This window comes from Catharus ustulatus, chromosome 9, assembly GCF_009819885.2.
Source record: "Catharus ustulatus isolate bCatUst1 chromosome 9, bCatUst1.pri.v2, whole genome shotgun sequence".
NCBI classification, from domain to species: domain Eukaryota; kingdom Metazoa; phylum Chordata; class Aves; order Passeriformes; family Turdidae; genus Catharus; species Catharus ustulatus.
The window spans coordinates 19,173,510-19,192,853 of NC_046229.1; the positions used below are offsets into that span (position 1 = coordinate 19,173,510).

General features: G+C 40.2%; 1 protein-coding gene across 2 annotated transcripts in view; it reads right to left on the reverse strand.

The window, feature by feature from the left end:
* DPYD (dihydropyrimidine dehydrogenase) overlaps nt 1-19,344 on the reverse strand; it is a 341,070-nt gene that overhangs the window by 3,551 nt on the left and 318,175 nt on the right. For both annotated transcript variants that reach the window (XM_033067795.1, XM_033067796.1), the window contains exons 21-22: nt 9,020-9,163; nt 476-616 (exon numbers count right to left, since the gene is read on the reverse strand). In XM_033067795.1, coding sequence (XP_032923686.1) covers nt 476-616; nt 9,020-9,163 — 285 coding nt within the window. The remainder of the gene's footprint in view (nt 1-475; nt 617-9,019; nt 9,164-19,344) is intronic.

Genomic DNA, 19,344 nt, shown 5'->3' on the forward strand with positions numbered 1-19,344 from the left:
AAGGATTTGTGGCTCAATCAAGATGAAAACAAAACCCCATCTACTTGAAACCTGAATTAGTTTGGTTACTCTGAGGGAACAAGAACTGGGTTTCTTAAAAAGCATTTGGCAATAAGACCAGCCCATGGCTCCCCACATCCCCTTGGTGGGAAGGGATGTGTTCTGCCCTTTCTCCCTCAGGTACCTGAAAACCATCAGGAACTAAATTTACTGCCATTCAGCTTGGGGGTCCTTCATTGTCTTCCTCTTAAAAAGAACCCCAGTTGCAGTCAGGACCCTGTGACACCGACATGGTCTGTGCAGCCCCCCAGGACCAGGCTCGTGAGCCAGAGCCTGGGAGCACGATGGGCTTTCAATCCAACATTTTAGGCATCTGTTTTTACCACCTGCTCATTAACAGAAGGTGAATTCTTTCTTCCCAGCAGCAGAAAGATAACTCATAGTGTCTGCCTGCTAATTACAGCTGTGCTCTTACCTGGTAGCCAGAATCATTACAGGTCATGTAGCATTTGCCACAGTTGATACACATTTCCTCGTCAATCAGGGCCACAACTTGCTCTGTGTTGCACAGATCACCATATGTTCCAATATACTGCAGTGCCTTTCCAATTACATCCTAGGGGGAGAAGAAAAGTTATCAACTCATAAGGTACCTAGGCAGTCTCTACAGCTGCACCTGAGTGCTCTCTAGTACTTTAACCTGGAAGATTTGCCCATGTGTTTTGATGATGTTTAGGATCTTATAAATTTCCAAGAGGCTGACCTTTATACTCCCTGTAAAATACAAAGAATTTTCCATACAGGCACATTTTGAATGTAGGCAGTACTAGAAGTATACATTGTGTAGAAACATGTTCTACAAATAGATTACACATTTAGTAGTCAATTTTGCATGTGCTGTTGTTTTGCCACCATCGGGTAAAACTTCAAGGAATGTAAACAGGAGTGATATGCTATAATCACATCATCTTTGGTCATTTCTCACTAGCACAGATAAGCACTCACAGCAAGGGAAAAATAAACAGAGAGAGCAATAAAAGCTCCTCTCTTTAGCAAGATGTACAAATGACATGACCATCAGTTTATTGCAAATACAGAAGTACAGAAGTAAGCTCTGGGTCTAATCCTGCCAGATCTGTTAACTTCACAGGTAGGAACTTGCTGCATCAACCTTACATATGAGTGCTGCAAAAGGTGTGTGTCAGCACAGCATACACCAAAAAGGAAAGCTCTGCTACATAAATTAAATGCAGAAATGAATCCAACCTTGTCTTCCTAGTCTGCTAAGAACTTCCAGAACTTACTTTCTGAAAGAATGAGGTCTACCTGGTCTTCAGCACTTGTATATTCACAATAGTATATTTGAGCAAAGACACAAATTTATTTGTTCACTGGATGCAGTATTAGGATCTATGAAATTGCTCCTAGTGACTGCTGAGGTAGAAAATTCAACCAAATCCTACACCCAGGAAGAAAGACTGGCAAATTGTACTGTTGCCTTGCTCCAAAAACACTCAAATGTTTTCTCTCTGCCAAATCCCGTGGTTGCTGCCATGTGAAATATCTTGGTTGCATTCATTCAATGCTAAAGCCTTCCAGTTCTTCTCAGCAACAAGCAGAGAACATTAATGCTCTCTCAGCATAAAACAGCTCTGGCACATTGCTACAGGCACCACGATGAGTGTGGACAGATGACTGTGTGCAAGCTATCACAGCTTAATGAGTTAACACTCATCACTTGAGCTGTGCAAGCTGATTTTGTGCATGGTTCAAAATCACTGCAAATCTGAAGTGAAATCTGTTTGCTTAAACCACTGTAAAAGGTCAATTAGGTACTATGGAAGTGTTTCAGCTAGTGCGTTTTACCAGAACAAGCCGTGAACACGGAGCCCTTTTCTGTGACTCCACTGATGAACTACGGTAACTAAATCAAACGCGATCTCCTAGGAACTGCTTACACCCCCATCTTTTCATTTCCAGGTCTTACTCAGAAACAGTCATGGGTTTGCTGGATTTACAGCAGTTTTCAAGTGTCTGCAGTCTTCTGTGTCAGCTGAAATACTCTAGTGGTAGACTTCAGCTCCAGCTTGTTTCAACTCTCATGTTGACAAGCCTTGTCTTTGAAGCTGCTGCAGGTTTCAAAATACACGTGTCTTTGTGTGGTCTACTGGCCCCAGCAATGCTAAGGATCCTCCAGCCTCTCTTGTGTGTACACAGCCCCAAACATTCCACTGCCACAAATACATGTTGCCTGCAAGTGATGAGCTGTGTGCTCAAGGATTTAAAGAAATTATATAAAACCTGCACAACATAGAATTAAATAGCTTTCCACTGCCTGCCTGTGTTGTAAAGGTATTAACAGGGGGAGATTCTGGATAGTGAAGAGCTTTTCAGTCTAAAAACCCTATATGTTTAAAAAGCATAGGTAATTTTCTCAGGGAAGTTCTGGATTCACATTTGTATTCTTTAAATATTGTTTGGATGTTAACAAAACCCACAGAGCCCAAGTGGGTTGCAGAGATGTACTACTCCAATAACTGTGGAATGGAGTGTCTTGCTTATGAGAGGAGACAAAAAGAACCTTACAAGATGTTTAGCCTAGGAAGATGATGGCAGAGCAGGAATATAATGTCTCTATACATATACATCAGGGAGGAAAAAGAGCTATTTAAGTTAAATGACAATGCTGGCACAAGAACACACGATTGTAAGCCAGCCATGAATAAATTCAAAGCTGGAAATAAGAGAAGGATTTTTAAACGGGAAAGGAGTGAAGTGGTTAAAGCCCTTCCAGGGAAACAGCTGGAGGAGATGGGGGAGACAGTCCAAGGTTCGGGGAAGCATTAGATAGCTCAGGAAATGGATGCTTGAAACAACACGACCAAAATTGATTTTTCCAGCCACAAACTTACAAAGGGAATAACAAAAATAAGGCATGGTGATATCTGCATTTTAAACCAAGTCTCACTTCTCACAGCTCACAAAAATTCACTTTTGGGGACTTAGAATCCCAAATAGGGAGCATGATGGCACTTTAGAGGCCTGAAAGTGATTTTAAAAGACTGTGTCAATGATATACTGCTCATTTACACTCATTGGTCTTGTGTCTTTTAATCACTTCTTTCTCTCAAGCAAAGACTGTATATTTATTCATTTGCAAAGTTTGAAGACACTATTGGCTAAAAAAGCAAGGGTACTTAAAAGATGTTCTGCAGGTGCAGTCTTTTACAGCATCTCAGAGCTTCTTGTTTTCATCAGATCATAAATGCTTGGAACAAAATAAACAGTGCAGCAAGAAATAATCAGCTTTCACTGTTTAGAGCAGTTTCACTCCAAAAAGCAACTAAGTGTCTAAAATGGCACTATGGGATTCCACACTTGGTATATCTCAATGGCCTCCGGATCAAATTTGCACTGTTTACAGATAAATTTTTTTTTTGCCAACTGCCAGACCTGCAAACAGAAGCCAGATTCTGAAAGTCAAGCTGTGTTCTTTCTGACTTACGCATTACCAGCAGCAATTAAAAAAAAAAACCACAAAAAAACCAAACCAAAACAAAAAACCCCTAAAAAATCTGTAAGTTAAATTTGCACCTTTGTGACAGCAGGGACCTAGAGTACTCTTTTTGATTACTGCTGTGCTGTCCTCTTCCACATAACTGGAAAAAACTGGGAAAGGAATGTAGTCCTGCAACTGGAACTGTCAGGGAATTTAGTTGCTATGGAGAGAATCAGAGCAGAATCCATTAGTTTTATGTTACTAATGAATACAGAAAAAAAATTCTTTTTGTCACTAAGCTAAGCAGATGTGGGTTCGAGTATACACAGGGAGATCTGTTCAGCAGGATATTAGTTTGGCAATTCTACAATAGGTGCATTTTAGAGTTAATGTATCAACCATTTTATGATGATTAGCTTTTCATTAGTCATCATATTAGTAAACAAATATTTGCAAATACAATTCATGGTTCAGCTCTAGTCCTTGTAGACCTGCTGGGTCCATCTTCATGCAGATGCTTTTGTAAGAGACCACACTGTGTTCTAGAGATGATGAACATCACAGATTCTCATTAGAAAGCCATACACAGTGCAGGTACTGCATGTCATAAAGCAAGTCAGAGGGAACACACGTTAGGGAGGTACCTGCCTTCCATCTGATCATTTTTTTGCAATAAAGGTGAGGTATGGTCAGAGAAAAAGAGATGAAAGGAAGAAATGTTAGAAATAAAACTGTGGATTAAAGAATAAAAAGTCACCAAAATCTGAAGGTACATGACCAAGGTCAATTTACAATAAAGAAGCTAACAAATTTCATGATTATAAGCCACACGTTACAATACAGAGTGTGATAAAAGGTATCTGTTCTATCACCATCTGTTGAGGGTGGGGGCAGTGATCCTTATCTCAACGGCAGATATTCTGCTAATGGGCCATCCATTGAAACCAGGCAGGGCATTGTTCTTTATCTTTTCACAACCCATCCTTCCTCCAGCGAGTCATTTTCTGCTAATGGCCCATTGAGTCCCACTGTGGGACTGATAAAATTACTGCATCCCATTGGGAGTTGCTCCAGCCAGGGGTAAGAGCCCAACATTTCTTACCAAGATAAAAACAGAGGTTTTGGGACACTAAGGGAGCCCCTTTCTCCACTGGACTCCAGAGGAAAACCGGATTTCTCCACATCACCACTGGACCTCAGGAGGGAAACTGCACCTTGTACAGGAGCACTGCTCCAACTGAGCCACATCTGTCACTGCAGGAGGATGCAGCCACCATTTAATGGGACTGCTACCAACAACCTGCCTGACGGGGTGTCAGGTTGTACTCTGACTTTGTCAGGGTTTGGGGTTTGTTTCTTTGTAATACTGTATTTCTATTTTAATTTCCCTGGTAAAGAACTGTTGTTATTCCTAATTCCCATATTTTTGCCTGAAAGGCCCTTGATTTCAAAATTATAATAATTTGGAGGGAGGGGGTTTGCATTCTCCATTTCAAAGAGAAGCTCCTGCCTTTCTCAGCAGACACCTGTCCTCCAAACTAAAACAGCAACTTTTTGTTCTTTGTCCATATATAAGCCGCACCTGATTATAAGCCACACTTTGGGTTCAGACCAAAATTTTAATCAAAATGGTGCGGCTTATAATCGTGAAATTACTGTACATAAAACTAACTTTTCTTGAAAGATTACAGATGCTTTGCCAATACTTCAAAAAGGTTACTAAAGATACTCTGAGATTTAGGGACCTCTAAGCCTTGTTTTCAGTATAACAGCTGTAGTACTAGTAAAAGTGGGACTTAGAAAATAATTCAAATCACAGAATCATACCACATCATAAAACATCCCGAGCTGGAAGGGACTCACATCACTGAGTCCTATTACTGGCTGTGCACAGTAAGGGAGAGGGAGAGGGGAAGAGAAGGAGAAGAGAAGGAGAAGAGAAGGAGAAGAAGAGAAGGAGAAGAAGAGAAGGAGAAGAAGAGAAGGAGAAGAAGAGAAGGAGAAGAAGAGAAGGAGAAGAAGAGAAGGAGAAGAAGAGAAGGAGAAGAAGAGAAGGAGAAGAAGAGAAGGAGAAGAGAAGGAGAAGAGGAGACGAGACCATTATGGGCTATTACAGGGGAGATTATTTCTGTGATTCATGTTGGAGTATGTACTTGGGAGAAGCAGCCCTAGAGTCCCATAAATTAGGGGAGACACACACACATTGTTCCACCAGAGATATGCAACATCTCCATATTTATGATGAAGATTACAATATGGTCTTTTCCAGACAGGCAAGCACAAGGCCAAACTACTCATGTTAAACACACAGATACATGCCAGGAAGGATCCAAATGGTACAAAATAGTTATGGCAAAATAGAGCTGTCCTCACCTCAATATTCCTCACCTCTCAAGAGGCTTTTAGAGATTTAGCACAGCACTGGACTAAATGTGGCTAATGCCTCTCGCAGTACTGGCTTTTAGACAGGTGCTTACACATCAGCAAAAAAAGACTTGCATATATATGTATGTGCAAAAGATCAGGTAAATGTATCTGTACAAAGAAGGGTGAAAAAATATTTAAAACACAAGGAATTTAAGTTTGAGGATCTCTGTGGATATTTTTCCAGCAGGTGGAACAGCATGCCATGCCCTAGCTTAGAGAGCTGTGCCAGAATGTTTGAACTACCAAATAATCTCTGCAGCAAGGCTTCTGGAATAAAGAAAGGAGGAAATAAAATAAGCAGATAAATGGTGACTGAATATTGTGCTATGGACCCCGAAGGACAAATAACTAAATTATTAGGAAGAAAAACACAGGAACATGTAAAGAAAGAAATTAAAGCAATAAGGAGGCAACCTGAGGTAGGCAAATACATCTGTGGGAGCTGCACAAAACTGCAACAGAAAAGAAAAGATCCAGGGCACATACTCACAATTTCTAATATTACAGACAAGTGAGAAAAGAATAAACAACTCTGCCAAATATATGCAGTTTCAATTAATATTGAAAAATAGAGAAAATAAAGAGAAAAGCCATGGGAAAAGACATCAAAAAATAAATTAGATTTTGGATAATCACAGAGGGGTTTTAAATTGACAAAGAAATGGCAATTTGACAGCATGTGGAATTTATATACATGTTGGAATTTACATATCACCAATCCAACAGCCAATTAGATGGATGAGGAAATCTTGGGGAGGCATCAGGAAATTTGTAGCAACCCCCCAAAATTACAACCAGACAATGCAGGGGTCATAGCTCTTTCAAGGGCACCTATCTCTCCTTTAGGTGCAGGAATGGGGTCTAGAGTGCCCCCAGAGCCTTCTCTTTTTCAGGCACAAGTCTCTCTGTCTACATAGGAAAGCTGTTCATGCTGTTTGATCATCTTGGTCGCTCTCTGAGGGTTTCCTTGTTGTGTCTGAGTTAGTCCAGGAGCTACTGTACATCTCTGCAGGCCTCTGGGAATTCTTCCCTGACTTCCTGTTTGTTGGGGTGCATCACTCCTGAGCTTGGACGATGTGAATCTTGGATGTTACCAGCTAGCTTGGGGCTGTCTTCCCTCCAGGGCTTTGTTTCATGGTCCTCTGGGAAGCAGATCCCTCAAGAGGCCATGTTCTCACCCTCCCTGTGACTGGGATGGCTGTTTTCCCCCTTTTAAAGCACGTTATCCCAGCGGCTCTGCTGGGCAGGGGGCTCTGCCCTGCCAGGGCTCTGCCAGGCTCTGGCAGCCCCCAGCAGCTCCTCACAGAAGCCACCCCTGAGCCCACCTCTGTCAAAGCCCACCCCACAAACCCTGCCAACACCTCTCACTGCTGCCTGTGTCATGGGGTGAGAACATTCCCTGGAAAGAGAGGGTCAGACTGCAACACTGCCAGGAGCCAGCTTGGCAAGGCCTGTCTCCTTGGAATACCTTCATTGCATTTAACCAGGGGTGAGGAAGATGATTCCCTGATTTGTCTGGCTGAGGAGCTCCTCAGACACCGCTCAGAAGTATTCAATATCTGTGTAAACAAATGTTTGTGTTTGGGGGAATTCATTTTCCTCTTGCCTGCAGTGAGCTTTCTTTTCTTCTTTTTAATCTATCTCCAACTACTTGGATCTTTTTTTGCTTTTCTACTTGGAGTTAGGCATGATAAATTATTGACCTCGATTTTTAATTTTTTTTTTCCTAGTCCTCATGTCTGTTTTTCCCTCTTGCTAAACTTTTCCCTTCGTTCAGTTTATTTGCTTTTGGATGGTTATCAGTTTTTTGGTTTTCTGCTGTTTTCAGAAGCAAGCCATCTCATTGAAAATGCAGTTATTGGCTGTTGCTTCTTCTTTCTCTTTTTCCCTACATCAATACTCTCCCTGCAAGGAGAAGAGAACCATGAAACCTCTGAGGTCAAGCAAGCTTTGAAAATGCTCATCATGGTGAGAAAAAAGAGTAGATAGCTGTTCTTTGCAACTTTTTGTATTTTTATATAGAAGGGAACCTCAGCTCAAGGGGAAGGGAGAGGTTTTCAAAAGCATGACATAAAACAAGATTAAAAAATCCAAAAACCTGAGAGAGGTCTACGGAAGTGGCAAACTAATTAACTTAAACAGGAAGACAATTCTAAATTTCTCCTTATCTGGTTCTGCCATCCTACCATGTAGGATGTATCAGTAAACTGCAAAATTCTCTTGGGGATTATGTGGTTTTCTGAGCCACAGCTCATTTTCTGTTTTATGCTTGGTATTATTTTTTCAAGAATGCTAACATGTCTGATCATGTTGATATCTGATATTCTCCCATACATGAAGAAGAAAGTCAACAAGGTCAACAGATATAATTGTCATATTGCTTTATAAATGGTCTACATGAGAATCCTGATTAAAAAAAAAATTTCCTATTCAGACTTGCAGTTTAAGTAAGCTCTAAAGTGAACACCTAGAATAATTAGCTCATGCCGTTTCATTTTATTGATATTTATTGACTACCTAAGGGAAGGGAAAAGCTTCAATGTATGGATTGTGCCGTAGATAGGGGTCACAGGTTTTATTTTTACCTTGACATTTACTCATTGTAGATGGTGGATCAGCTACTAAGACAAACATTCTCCAGCTTTAAAAGTTCAATCCCTAAACCTATGACACAGCTTTTATATGTACTGAACACCAGCCTTTGGCATCGATCCTACATGAGGGATGGAGGCATTTAGCACAGTGTAAGTAATCAAAAGGTATCATGCAAAGCAGCTCATGCTGCAGCATTCAAACTGAAAGAAATTCTAAACAGTTCTGCTTTGTTCTTCAAGGCATTACCCCTGCTTGATCTGCAACTACTGTTCCATTGCCTGAATATCTTCATTCTGAAAAATGACATTAGGGAAATACCTATACATGTACATCACAAACCATTTCCCATCGATTTTGGTTAAAAGCTAGAAAGTCTGCATAAAGAGTTGTCTTTGATGCCCTCTAACAAGCTTAAAAGCAGTAATAACCAACTCAAACTGCTAGAAATGACTGTGCATGTCAACTGCCTATCACTTCTTATGCATGTATTTTTGTTACCTTGATTGCTGGAATGGGCTTCTTCGGAACGAAGTGGTTTTTCTCGGGAAGCTCAGCAGCCATGTTCTGTGCCTTCAGTCTGATCTTGTTCTCAGCTATTATCTTTTTGCGTTGCTCCAGGTAAGGCCCAAAACTGGGCAGTTTCTGAAACAAAAATCAGTAAACAGGATTATGCTTAGTAAGCAGGTGTGGTAAAAAGATGAGTCTGACCCAGGGGTGAGACCTCCAGTCCATGCCGACTGCAACCTGCTTCTTATTCAGAATGCTGAAATTGAAATCGGTAAGACTGCACCAGAGTGAGAAGTGAATAAAAATCAAATATGAACACTGGGATCTGACTTGGAAATATATACTGAATATTAAAATATTAATATCTCACAGCAAAAAAATAGCTGAATTGCAGGTCAGCATCCAAGAACCTATTATTTCCCCATTGCATACTTGCTTATATATAAAAATGTATCATGTTAAATAATTCAAATGCTAGCTTTATTTCTGTTTCATTTTATACTATGTGGAAAGGTATCATAAAATTATCAGTTTACACAGAAGGGTTCCACCAATATTTAAGATTATTTGTATCAATATCTGAATAAATCAATACATATTTTTGAAGCTTACAAACACGTGTTTGGCAGTGTGATAACAGAAGGCTGGTTTGACCTGTCAAAGTAAGGCTAAAAACCACCAAATGAACTGAAACACATTATAATATCCTAATTTTCCACTACATCCCACTTGGAACCTTTTCTGCAACATTTAGTCCTTGATCCCAATTAAGCAAACTCCAGAGGAACATTTCACTGACTTGCAAAACTCATGTCTCACCCAAGAACACTAAAGAGCTGGATCAGAATTCCTAAAACACTCACCTTCCTGAAAAAAAAAATCCTTTTGCTTACCTGGAAGAGATATGGACAACTGTAGTGTGCCACAATCACAGATTTTTGTGAGTGAAACATAGTAGAAAAATGGACTTTTGCTTGATGCAATAGACCATGCCCTTCCTCCCCTGAAACTAGTTCCTTATTCTGCAGAAGTATTTTATCCACCTAACTCCAGCCTGTTCAGAAGCTCCAGCAGTACTGCAGAAAGCAGCAGGTAGTAACAGGGGAAACATAGCCTGAGCAGCTGCTGGCATTAATTCACGCTAATAATACAACCTCAAAGAGCATATCCAACAAGATACAGTACTGCTGTGCTTATCAATTTTTTAAGAGGGAATTTCAATGTGAATTTTAAACCCCAGATTATTTAAAAATTTACAAATTATTATTTTTTAAAATGAAGTAAATCCAGAAGAGGTTACCATGCTCTTCTGCTAATCCTTAGGAGAACAATTCCTCAATGATCTCCGTCAGTCACAATACCCAAGCCTGGCACCTCAGGCTTCTTGCTATGCCAAACAAAAGCTTTCTTGGTTGCTGTCTTTTGGGCACTCTGAGCATACAGCCAGAGGGTGAGATCCTTGAAATGCTCCCCTGCTTCTGAGATTTGGTTTGTGGCCTCAACACATTTTTAACAGCAAGTCAGCTCCAGCCTTGCATGTCCAGCAGCTCTCCAGAGGTGCCTCCCTCTGGGACTGAGCCCTGCTCTGGGTCACTGCCACAGCCTGGCCAGAGGCAAGGCAGGGCTGGGGTGCTGCAGATCCCACCTGTCCCAAATGTAGAGGCAGCCTGAGTTTGTGTGCTGGCAGAGGGGTTTTATTTTGTCTGTTCCGTGGGAACTTTGCTCCTTCATGGCATGTTCAAGGGCTTCCTTACAGGCATCAAACTTCCCTTTCTGTGCAGTTGCTGTACATAAAATGTTACAGGACATCTTAAAAGCTTTGAGAATTCCAGCAAACAGCAGTAAGGTGGTGGCCTTACAGACTGAAGTCAAATAAGACAGCAAAAGCAGAAGTATTTTAAACCGCAAAGTGAGTAGAAGGATGAATTTGTCTAATTCCAATCTAATCAAGAGGCTCTAAAGCACACACATTCTCTGTATGACACACACATTCTATTGACACACTCTATATTCACACACATTCTCTATATGACTTTTAGAAAACCCAAAACTTTTCACAGAATTCTAAAAATTACAAATTTTGATTAAAAGTGTTCTTGTATGTCTATGAATTAGAAATACATTTTTGGCTACAAATTAGTAGTAGCTATGCCACTGAGAAACTATTTCCTCTCCATAATTTATGTGCTGATGCCAACAACTTTGGTATGAGAGGGCAGGAGACTGATGACAGAGCGTTTTTGGATTCTTTCCTGTCTGGCCAGGAATTGAATTGCTGACTTTGAGAGTAGGGAGCAAAGCTAATTTTGCTGAGGTTTTAACTGGAGTAGTAGAGAGAGGAGACAGTTGTTCATGGCTTGACTGATTGAAGATCATCTTTGGGTACAACAGCCACACCTTTGCAGAAAAAATCCTTTACTTTTCTGTTCTCTTAACATATGCCACATCTCCCAATTTCTGCAGACAGAAACACTAAGAATATTAAAATTAAATAGGAGATGTAAGGAAAAGTGTGGAAAAAGAATCTATTTTTGTGTATAGGTGAGAAATGAATTACAAAGGTTAATCACTTTTCATGGTTCTGAGATGGAAGTATTTAGATTTTTATATCTAGCATAGCTGCTAGCTGGAATGTGCAGCAGGCATTTTGAGAAGTGTGCAATGCCTTCATTTCCATAATTCTGATGTTTTGCATGCAGTTAAATTAAACCATATAACCCATATATTATAAAAATAAATTATGATTAATCTAGAAAACTGACATCCAACCTTCATATTTACTGTACACACTTCTGTTTTTCAATCAAGAATTTGGCTAAATGGAATTTAAAATAATTAAGGAAACCCATAGCTCTTGGTCCAGGCTTGGGCACATACAAAATGAGCTTCCAGTGCCTTCACAGAAGGTGACTGGGTGCCCATACAAATGGCCTGGTTATTCTGTGTTTGGGGTCTAATAGTTCACAAGCAGCCAAGCCAAATTTCATTAACAACACTGAAAACCAGCAATCTTTTCTATAGCAATAAATAATACATGAAAATGTAGCCTCAGGAGCTTAGGAAGGACTTATTGATGGTTCCCCTTATGAGTAATGCACAGACATATGGAATGCTGAGGAGACTGCTTATTGTTCAGAGCTGCAATTTCAAACATTTTACAGTCAAAGGCCATATGAAATGGCAAAAAAAAATTAATGAAGTGTGTTACTGGATATAGCAAAAGTGGAGAAATGTTGAAATAACTGCAGAAAAGATGGATATTGAAGAGATTTTAAAATTAAATCACCTCCAATCATTGTAGGGGACAACTTCCTAAGCACATAGGGATTTAACAACAAAATTCCCAGTGAAAGCACAAGCACAGAGCTTGGTATATTTAACTCTGTTTGCTTTTGAAATCTTTAGACAGCACTTTTATATTTTTAATTTCCAGATATTCCAGTGTCACTAAACTCTCCATACACTGGTATCTTTGTCATATCAACATCTGCCTAGAAAAAACAATTAATATGAATATGTGGAGCATAGCAAGTGCTTACAAGATTGCAACAAGCAGAGTAATTAGATAATTCTTGTCTACTTATATATCTGTATCAGTGATGTCTATAGCTGCATTATTTGTATCCATCTGTCTCTATATAGACATAATTCAATGTGTTTCTGCTGGAGGGATAACATCAATATATTTATTTAGACTCCATTCTTAAGTGGAATTATTTCATTGTTTATAATTTCATTATCACAAAACTTTAAGCTTGAAATATTTTGCTGGAGTATTTTACAGAAAGAAAACAAAAATCCAAGTCCTCCCCCCACCTCTGCTTCCAAAGGCTGCTTTTTAACTGATGAACTGTATAAATCTTCAGCAACATTTTGATTTTTGTTTCAGTACTTTCTGCATGGATTCATCATTGATGAATTTGTTCTTACCAAAAAACCTAAATCCTGCTCATTTAAAGATAACAGTATCTTCCACTAAACCTGTCTCTACTCAGATATAAAAAGGCATTACCCTGCCAATAGAGAACTGACAACTTAATGAATCAACAATGAAACCTTAAGCCAGAGAGCTTTAAGGTGAGTAAGTCTGTTTTGATTATAATTTATTCATGGATCAATCTAAAGGTAATTGAGCATATTATGAACTAAAAAAGGTCCTTGTTTCCTAATGGCTAAAAGTAGAGAGAATCCTCCACTTTGGATTGCTGCAGTTTTTATGGGCACACCAGCAAGCAGCCTAAGCAGCACAACAGGCTGGAGAACAGGGCAGTGCAATAGGCATCAGATGACTCAGACTTTATTTCTAACTTGGAAACTCATCTGATCCTTACTCTGGGAAAATCCATGTATGTCTCCATGATGTAGTTGTGGGTTGTTTGTCTGGGACCTGTCTGCTCCTAAGGGGCTGGATGCCATCTACTGTTAGAAGGCACAGATTTCAGCTGGGTGTGCATGGCAAGGTTTTGGTAGTGGTGGGCTACAGGGGTTCTGGGAGACGCTTCTCCTGTCTCTGACTGAGCCAAGGGCAGCTGGCTCCAAGAGGGACCTGCTGCTGGCCAGGGCTGAGCCCATGAGGAATGGAGGGAGTGCCTCTGGGATAACATGAATATCTCACTAGCAAAAGGAATAGGAGGGAAAATGTGGGGCTGATACTGAAGGAAAAAGGAACCTTGCAAGGTGCTGCAGAGGAGGCTGAGATACTGAACACCTTCTTTGCAGTCTTCACTTCCAAATCCAGCCCTCAGGAATCCTTGACCCAGGAAAGCAGGGAGAATGTCTGGAGAATGAAAGACTTCTCCTCAGTAAAGGAGGATTGGGTTAGAGACCCTTTAGTCCAATTTAAGATCCACAAGTCCATGGACTCTGATGGGATGCACCCACAAGCACTGAGGAACTAACAGAGATCACTGCCATGTCCATCATCATTCAATGGCCACAGCAGTCAGGAGAGATGCCTGAGAACTGGGAGAATGCAAACGTCACACCAGGCTTCAAAAAGGACAAGGAGAGCACAGGGAACAAGCAGCTGGTCAGCCTCACCTCAAACCCTGGAAAGGTCATGGAATGGCTGATCCTGGAGGCCATCTCTGGGCAAGGGGGGACAAGAAGATTATCAAGACTAGTCAGCAGGGATTCACCAAAGGAAAATCATGATTAACCAACCTGATTGCCATGGCCCACAAGCCTTTTATTATATTTTCTGTCCGCTGTCCAGTTGAGGAGGGGAGTGATAGAGCAGCTTTGGTGGCACCTAACATCCAGCCAGGGTCAGCTCACCATGCACAGTTAAGTGTCACCAGAAACCAAAAATAAGCAACAGCCTCCAACAGTACTCAGTGGATTTGAAGTGTATGCTGATGAGGTGGCAGCACAAAGAACACTGGAACACAGTAATTTTAACTAAAGGATTATCAGGAAAAAGTGGTTACAAGGTAAAGGAAGAACTCACAAATAATTCTAGGGATCACTGGCTAATGGACATTTTGAGTAGCAGTATCACTTAGTGATGACGCAACATATTTAAAAAATACTGTTTCTCTCATGTGTGAATTTCCCACATTGAATGTAATTATCTCATTCCTTTTATACTTGAGTGTTGTCTCCAGACAAAGGTCTGAAGGTGTCTATGTGGTCATTCTCCAATATCTCCTTTGCACTTTCAGCATGTAAACAATTTTAAGTGACACAATGTCCCTCATGAATCTGGAAATGAAACTGAAGCCAAATTGTCTTAATTCAGGTACTTTATGTTTTTGAATTGTGGAAGTCTCTACTTGCACATAGCAAAAATAGGTGAGAACAAGAATAAAGACTGAAAAATATCTGACAAACTGAACTGCTTAAAAAGAGTACAAATTGCACTGTTGAAATACTCTGTACTGGTTGCAGTAGAGATGCCCCAAACAAAGGTCCACATATTTAATAGCTATGTAAGTAGATGATAATTTTCACAGCAAAACTTTGCCATGTAACAGCAAGCACTAGTGTGTTTTAGAAATCAAGCAAGAGGAGACTCTTCTCTATGGTTTTTCTGAATAGAGCTTTCTCTGAAATCTCTTAACCAGCAGCTTTCCCTCAGAGCATAGAATAAAGGAGGAGAAAATACAAATTTTCTAAATGTTTGGAAAGAAAAAGGTAATCAATGACCTTGGCAGAATCATGGAGTGGTTGAGATTGGAAAGGATGTCTTGATGTCATCCAGTCCAACTCCCTGCTCAGAGCAGCCTCAGCTACAGCAGGTTCCACCAGTTTGTCCTGGGAGGCCGTGCTGAAAGTCTTGCTAAGGTAACACCTACTGCCCTCTGATCAACCAGTCAGTCATTTTCCTCTCTATAAATCCATGCTGATCTGTTTTTATCTGGTTTTATTATCCTCCCCAAATGCCACTTTCTTCTGTGAATGAGCAGAAAAGCTGGGCTTCATCCCTTTCCTGCCTTAGTGGCACTACATCTGGGAAGCTTTCTCACTGGCTTCAGAGAACTGGGGAGACAAACAGCAAGGCAGGTGAAATCTGAGTGAAACACCTTGGGAGGCTACACTGCAGACACAGTTAAAGGTGTGAAGACTGCAGACAGGAATTAATAGCTTTGAGGAGGGTAAAACAGGTGAAGCAGGATCTCTGGGAGCATGGTATGGAAAGGCAATCAGATAAGGGAAACATTAACATTTAAGTGAGGTAGACAGTTGCCCTGCCCAGGAGCTACAAGAATTTAAATCAGGTTTGTATAGGTAATTTTATATGTCCTCAGTATAAAGGTTTTAGTAATGTTTAACCTCCATTTATTCATGAAAAACTACTGTATATGATGTATAAAGTTTTCCAGAGAAAGAAGTTTCAATTTAGTCCTTTTTTCCCCTCACTTGATTCTGAATCCTTATTTATTCTTTCTAAAGTCTGATGTGCTCAAAATGGCTGCATATAATTGAATCCTTATTGCATACTGCATGTATAAGTAATACTTGCACGTACATACTTTACACTGTGCTACAATTTCCAAGCAGTGGTCTGCCTCCATCCTCTTGCAACTTCACAACAACAACAGAAAGATTACTATAAAGTTTCCTGAAATGGTATCTGCTTTCTTCCTTGTTCTCAGAGAATACAGTGAAACATGATTCCAACATTTCCAGAGAGAAAGAAAACACAAGGTCCCAGTAACAAGAGCAGCAGCAACAACAACAAAATCTTGTCACAATGTCAAGGTAGCTTGTGTTCCTTCTGGGAAAATAAAAAAACAACAAAACCCAATAACAACACCAACAGCTGAATTCTATTCCTCTGAAGGTGGGAAATAACACACATTTTCATATTCATAGATATATGGAGAGAATATTTTGCACAAGCTTTTCCCATGGGTAAACTGCTTAACTAATGAAAACCATGTGTGGCAATGGAGAAAGTGAAGCTGCAAATTCTTATTCTGTTAGGCATTCTTATTCTTTCAGGCATTCAAAGCTAAATCCTCCTGTATGGTGTTTTGCTCTGTGTCAGTCCCCTGTGCTGTGTGGTCAGAGCTGATCCTGCTGGCACCAGGGCTCACCTCCAGCAGGGAATCCTGTGAGTCCTCCCCACAGCACGTGGGCAGGAGTGTCATGCAGAGGATGGGATACTTCACTCTTGTCTAGTTTCCACCTGATAGAGAGTTTCTTGGGCCAACATCAGTTGTTGCAGCCATTGGAGCTGCTGCAGTTGCCTTAGCAAGAAGCCACAAGGACTTTGTCCCTTGTGTTAAAGGGTTCTCATGGCTCTGTTTTTTAGAGCTGAGACATTTCTGGCATCAGTGCCTTTAATGATGTGGGAATGCCATCAAAATAAAGGACAGAGCACAACAATTATTCAGAAAAAAAATGAACTCTGCCTTTCAGTGGTTTTCATTATTTTTCTTGGAACTTTTATTTGCTTGGTAAACAGCACTGTCTCAGCAATCTGCAATTACTGCCCATATACTTGTTCTCTAAGCTCTGCTGCCCACAGTGTGTGTGTATACCACTGCATTTAGTTACTCAGCTATTCTGTCTGCTCTTTAAACCATGATTATTTAAAGTGGGTGAGCTCACCCCAGCCCTTCAGTAACTCTGAGACTAAACAGAACAATAATGTGAGTTCTAGGAAAACACATTGCACTGACCTCACCTTGAGATATACAGTGCCATACTTGAATGTGCAGACAAAAATACTATTTAAAAAAACCAATTATTTTTCCTTTTGTAATTTTTCTAACACTGCGACAATTTTCTCTTCTAGCTCCAAATCAGAAACGAAATATTCTTGAACTTCTAACTCAAATGTTTGGTTTATATACACCAAGTGAGAGAAAAGATTTTAGGATTATAGGCTTACTACAGTGCAGCAACAACTTACATTCTACAAATGCACTGAAGTCATGAAATATTCATCAATAAAACAAAAAAGAGTTAATATTTGAAGCAAGCTTAGACATTTACAATCAAAAGCCAGGATGACATAGATGATAAAGAAAATGTTACCTTCTGGGGTAAAGAAAAGAAGATACTGATACACATTACTGTGCTACTTCATGAACATCTGGCAGTCTGTCACTTAATAGACAACAACATCTTCTCTAAACAGAAGAGACTTGAATTCATCAGGGATTCCTGTAGTACAGTATGTGCTTAACTTAAGTACCTGCTTTCTGTGATTTCCATAGATTACCATATTCATGACACTGTGGAGTGAAAGCATTCTTCTCACTCTCTAACCAGAACATGGAAAAGAAATTAAAACATTGGCAGGCACTTTGTCTCCAGTTTGTTGGACACGTGAGGAAAGGACTTTCCACCCATTTATGCAGATGAAATTCTGTCAGCTAAGCAGCAGCATAAAGAAGATGTCAGCAGAATGGCTATTAACAAATATCTGTCAGGCAAGCAAATATAACTGTATTCAAATGTGTTTAGGAAAAAGGAATCAGTATCAGTTGAGCCTTAGTGTTGGAAAAAACTTTGTTCAAAGAATATTTTTTACTTTCACTGATATGTAAGTAAAAATAATGAGTGCAGTATTCACATTTTCATGTGTATCTCTATACCACTTGTACTCATATCTATACATTCAGTTCATGCACTTCTTCCATCAATGCTGTAAATTACATGATCACATGAAAAATGCCATTGCTAGATACTTTCACCCACCTTCTCCACGCTGGCTGGTAACTGAGCTGTTGAGCCCAATGCTAAAATCCTGTTTGTTTGTATTTAACCATTCTCTTCTGGGGCTACACAAACTGATGGGATTGACTCCAGCAGCCCTAGAACTGCGTGTTTTCTAGGCTCTTTCAAAGAAGCCTCAGAAATGCCAGCTAGACTATTAAAAGGGAGGGATAAATATTTTCTTACAACTATGAGAAAGCATGGATATCCTTGCTGTGAGGGGTTACCAACTGGCCTCTCAATCACAGATACTGCTGAGCCAGCAAGGTGAGCAGTAAACTGAGTTTGCTAAATCCACTTGTGCTAAATGAGCTGGGTGAGGTTCCAGCAGCAGCAGCATAGCCCTGTTTGAGAACTGTGAGGGCCAAGGAAGCTGCATTTAAGCTGCCTTTATGACCCACCTGAATCTGTTCAAGAGCTCCTTGAGCAACTCAACATTACAGGGCTCCATGGACAGAAGAAGATGAAAAGAGCAATGCCTTCACCTGCCTTAGCTCTTCCACACTCCAAACCAGCATCACCCTGGTGGAAATAGAGCTCCAGACACCCTGCAGTACTTATCCATAGCCTGTGTGTGCATCATGGTTACAGGGAACATTCACAGCCCAATCAGTGCTGCCCACCAAATTCCTGCTCCAGGGGAAATGGGAGACTAAATACAGCAACCAGCTGCCTTCTCTTCCAGACCCTGCAAGGAATAGAGATTCTGAAAGCCACCCTACAAGGCTTTCAGCACATTCAGTAAAATAACTACTGCTTCCCCTATGTGCAAAGAAAGTGCATTTCCACCACTGCTGTATGTGTTTCAGCTGCAAATTTGCCTGTCAAGTACTTTCTGCTAGCAATCAAACCTTCCAAAAGAGGTAAGAGCCTACACTCTTCCCATCTGCTGGATCCTTTGCATATTTTTGTTTTGTTTTGATTTTTGTTTATCCTGTCTTTTTGTTTTGATCTATTTTTTTTTGCATGGAAACTCAAGACTTATTACCAAATGTCTATAGTGTAAACAGCATATAATTTCAATATATCTAGAAATAAACTCCACTTTTCCTTGGTAGACTACACACTGCATAACTATACATATATTATTGAACTAATAGATTACTTAAATGCAAACCACTGCTAATAATTCCTATCTAAGCCTT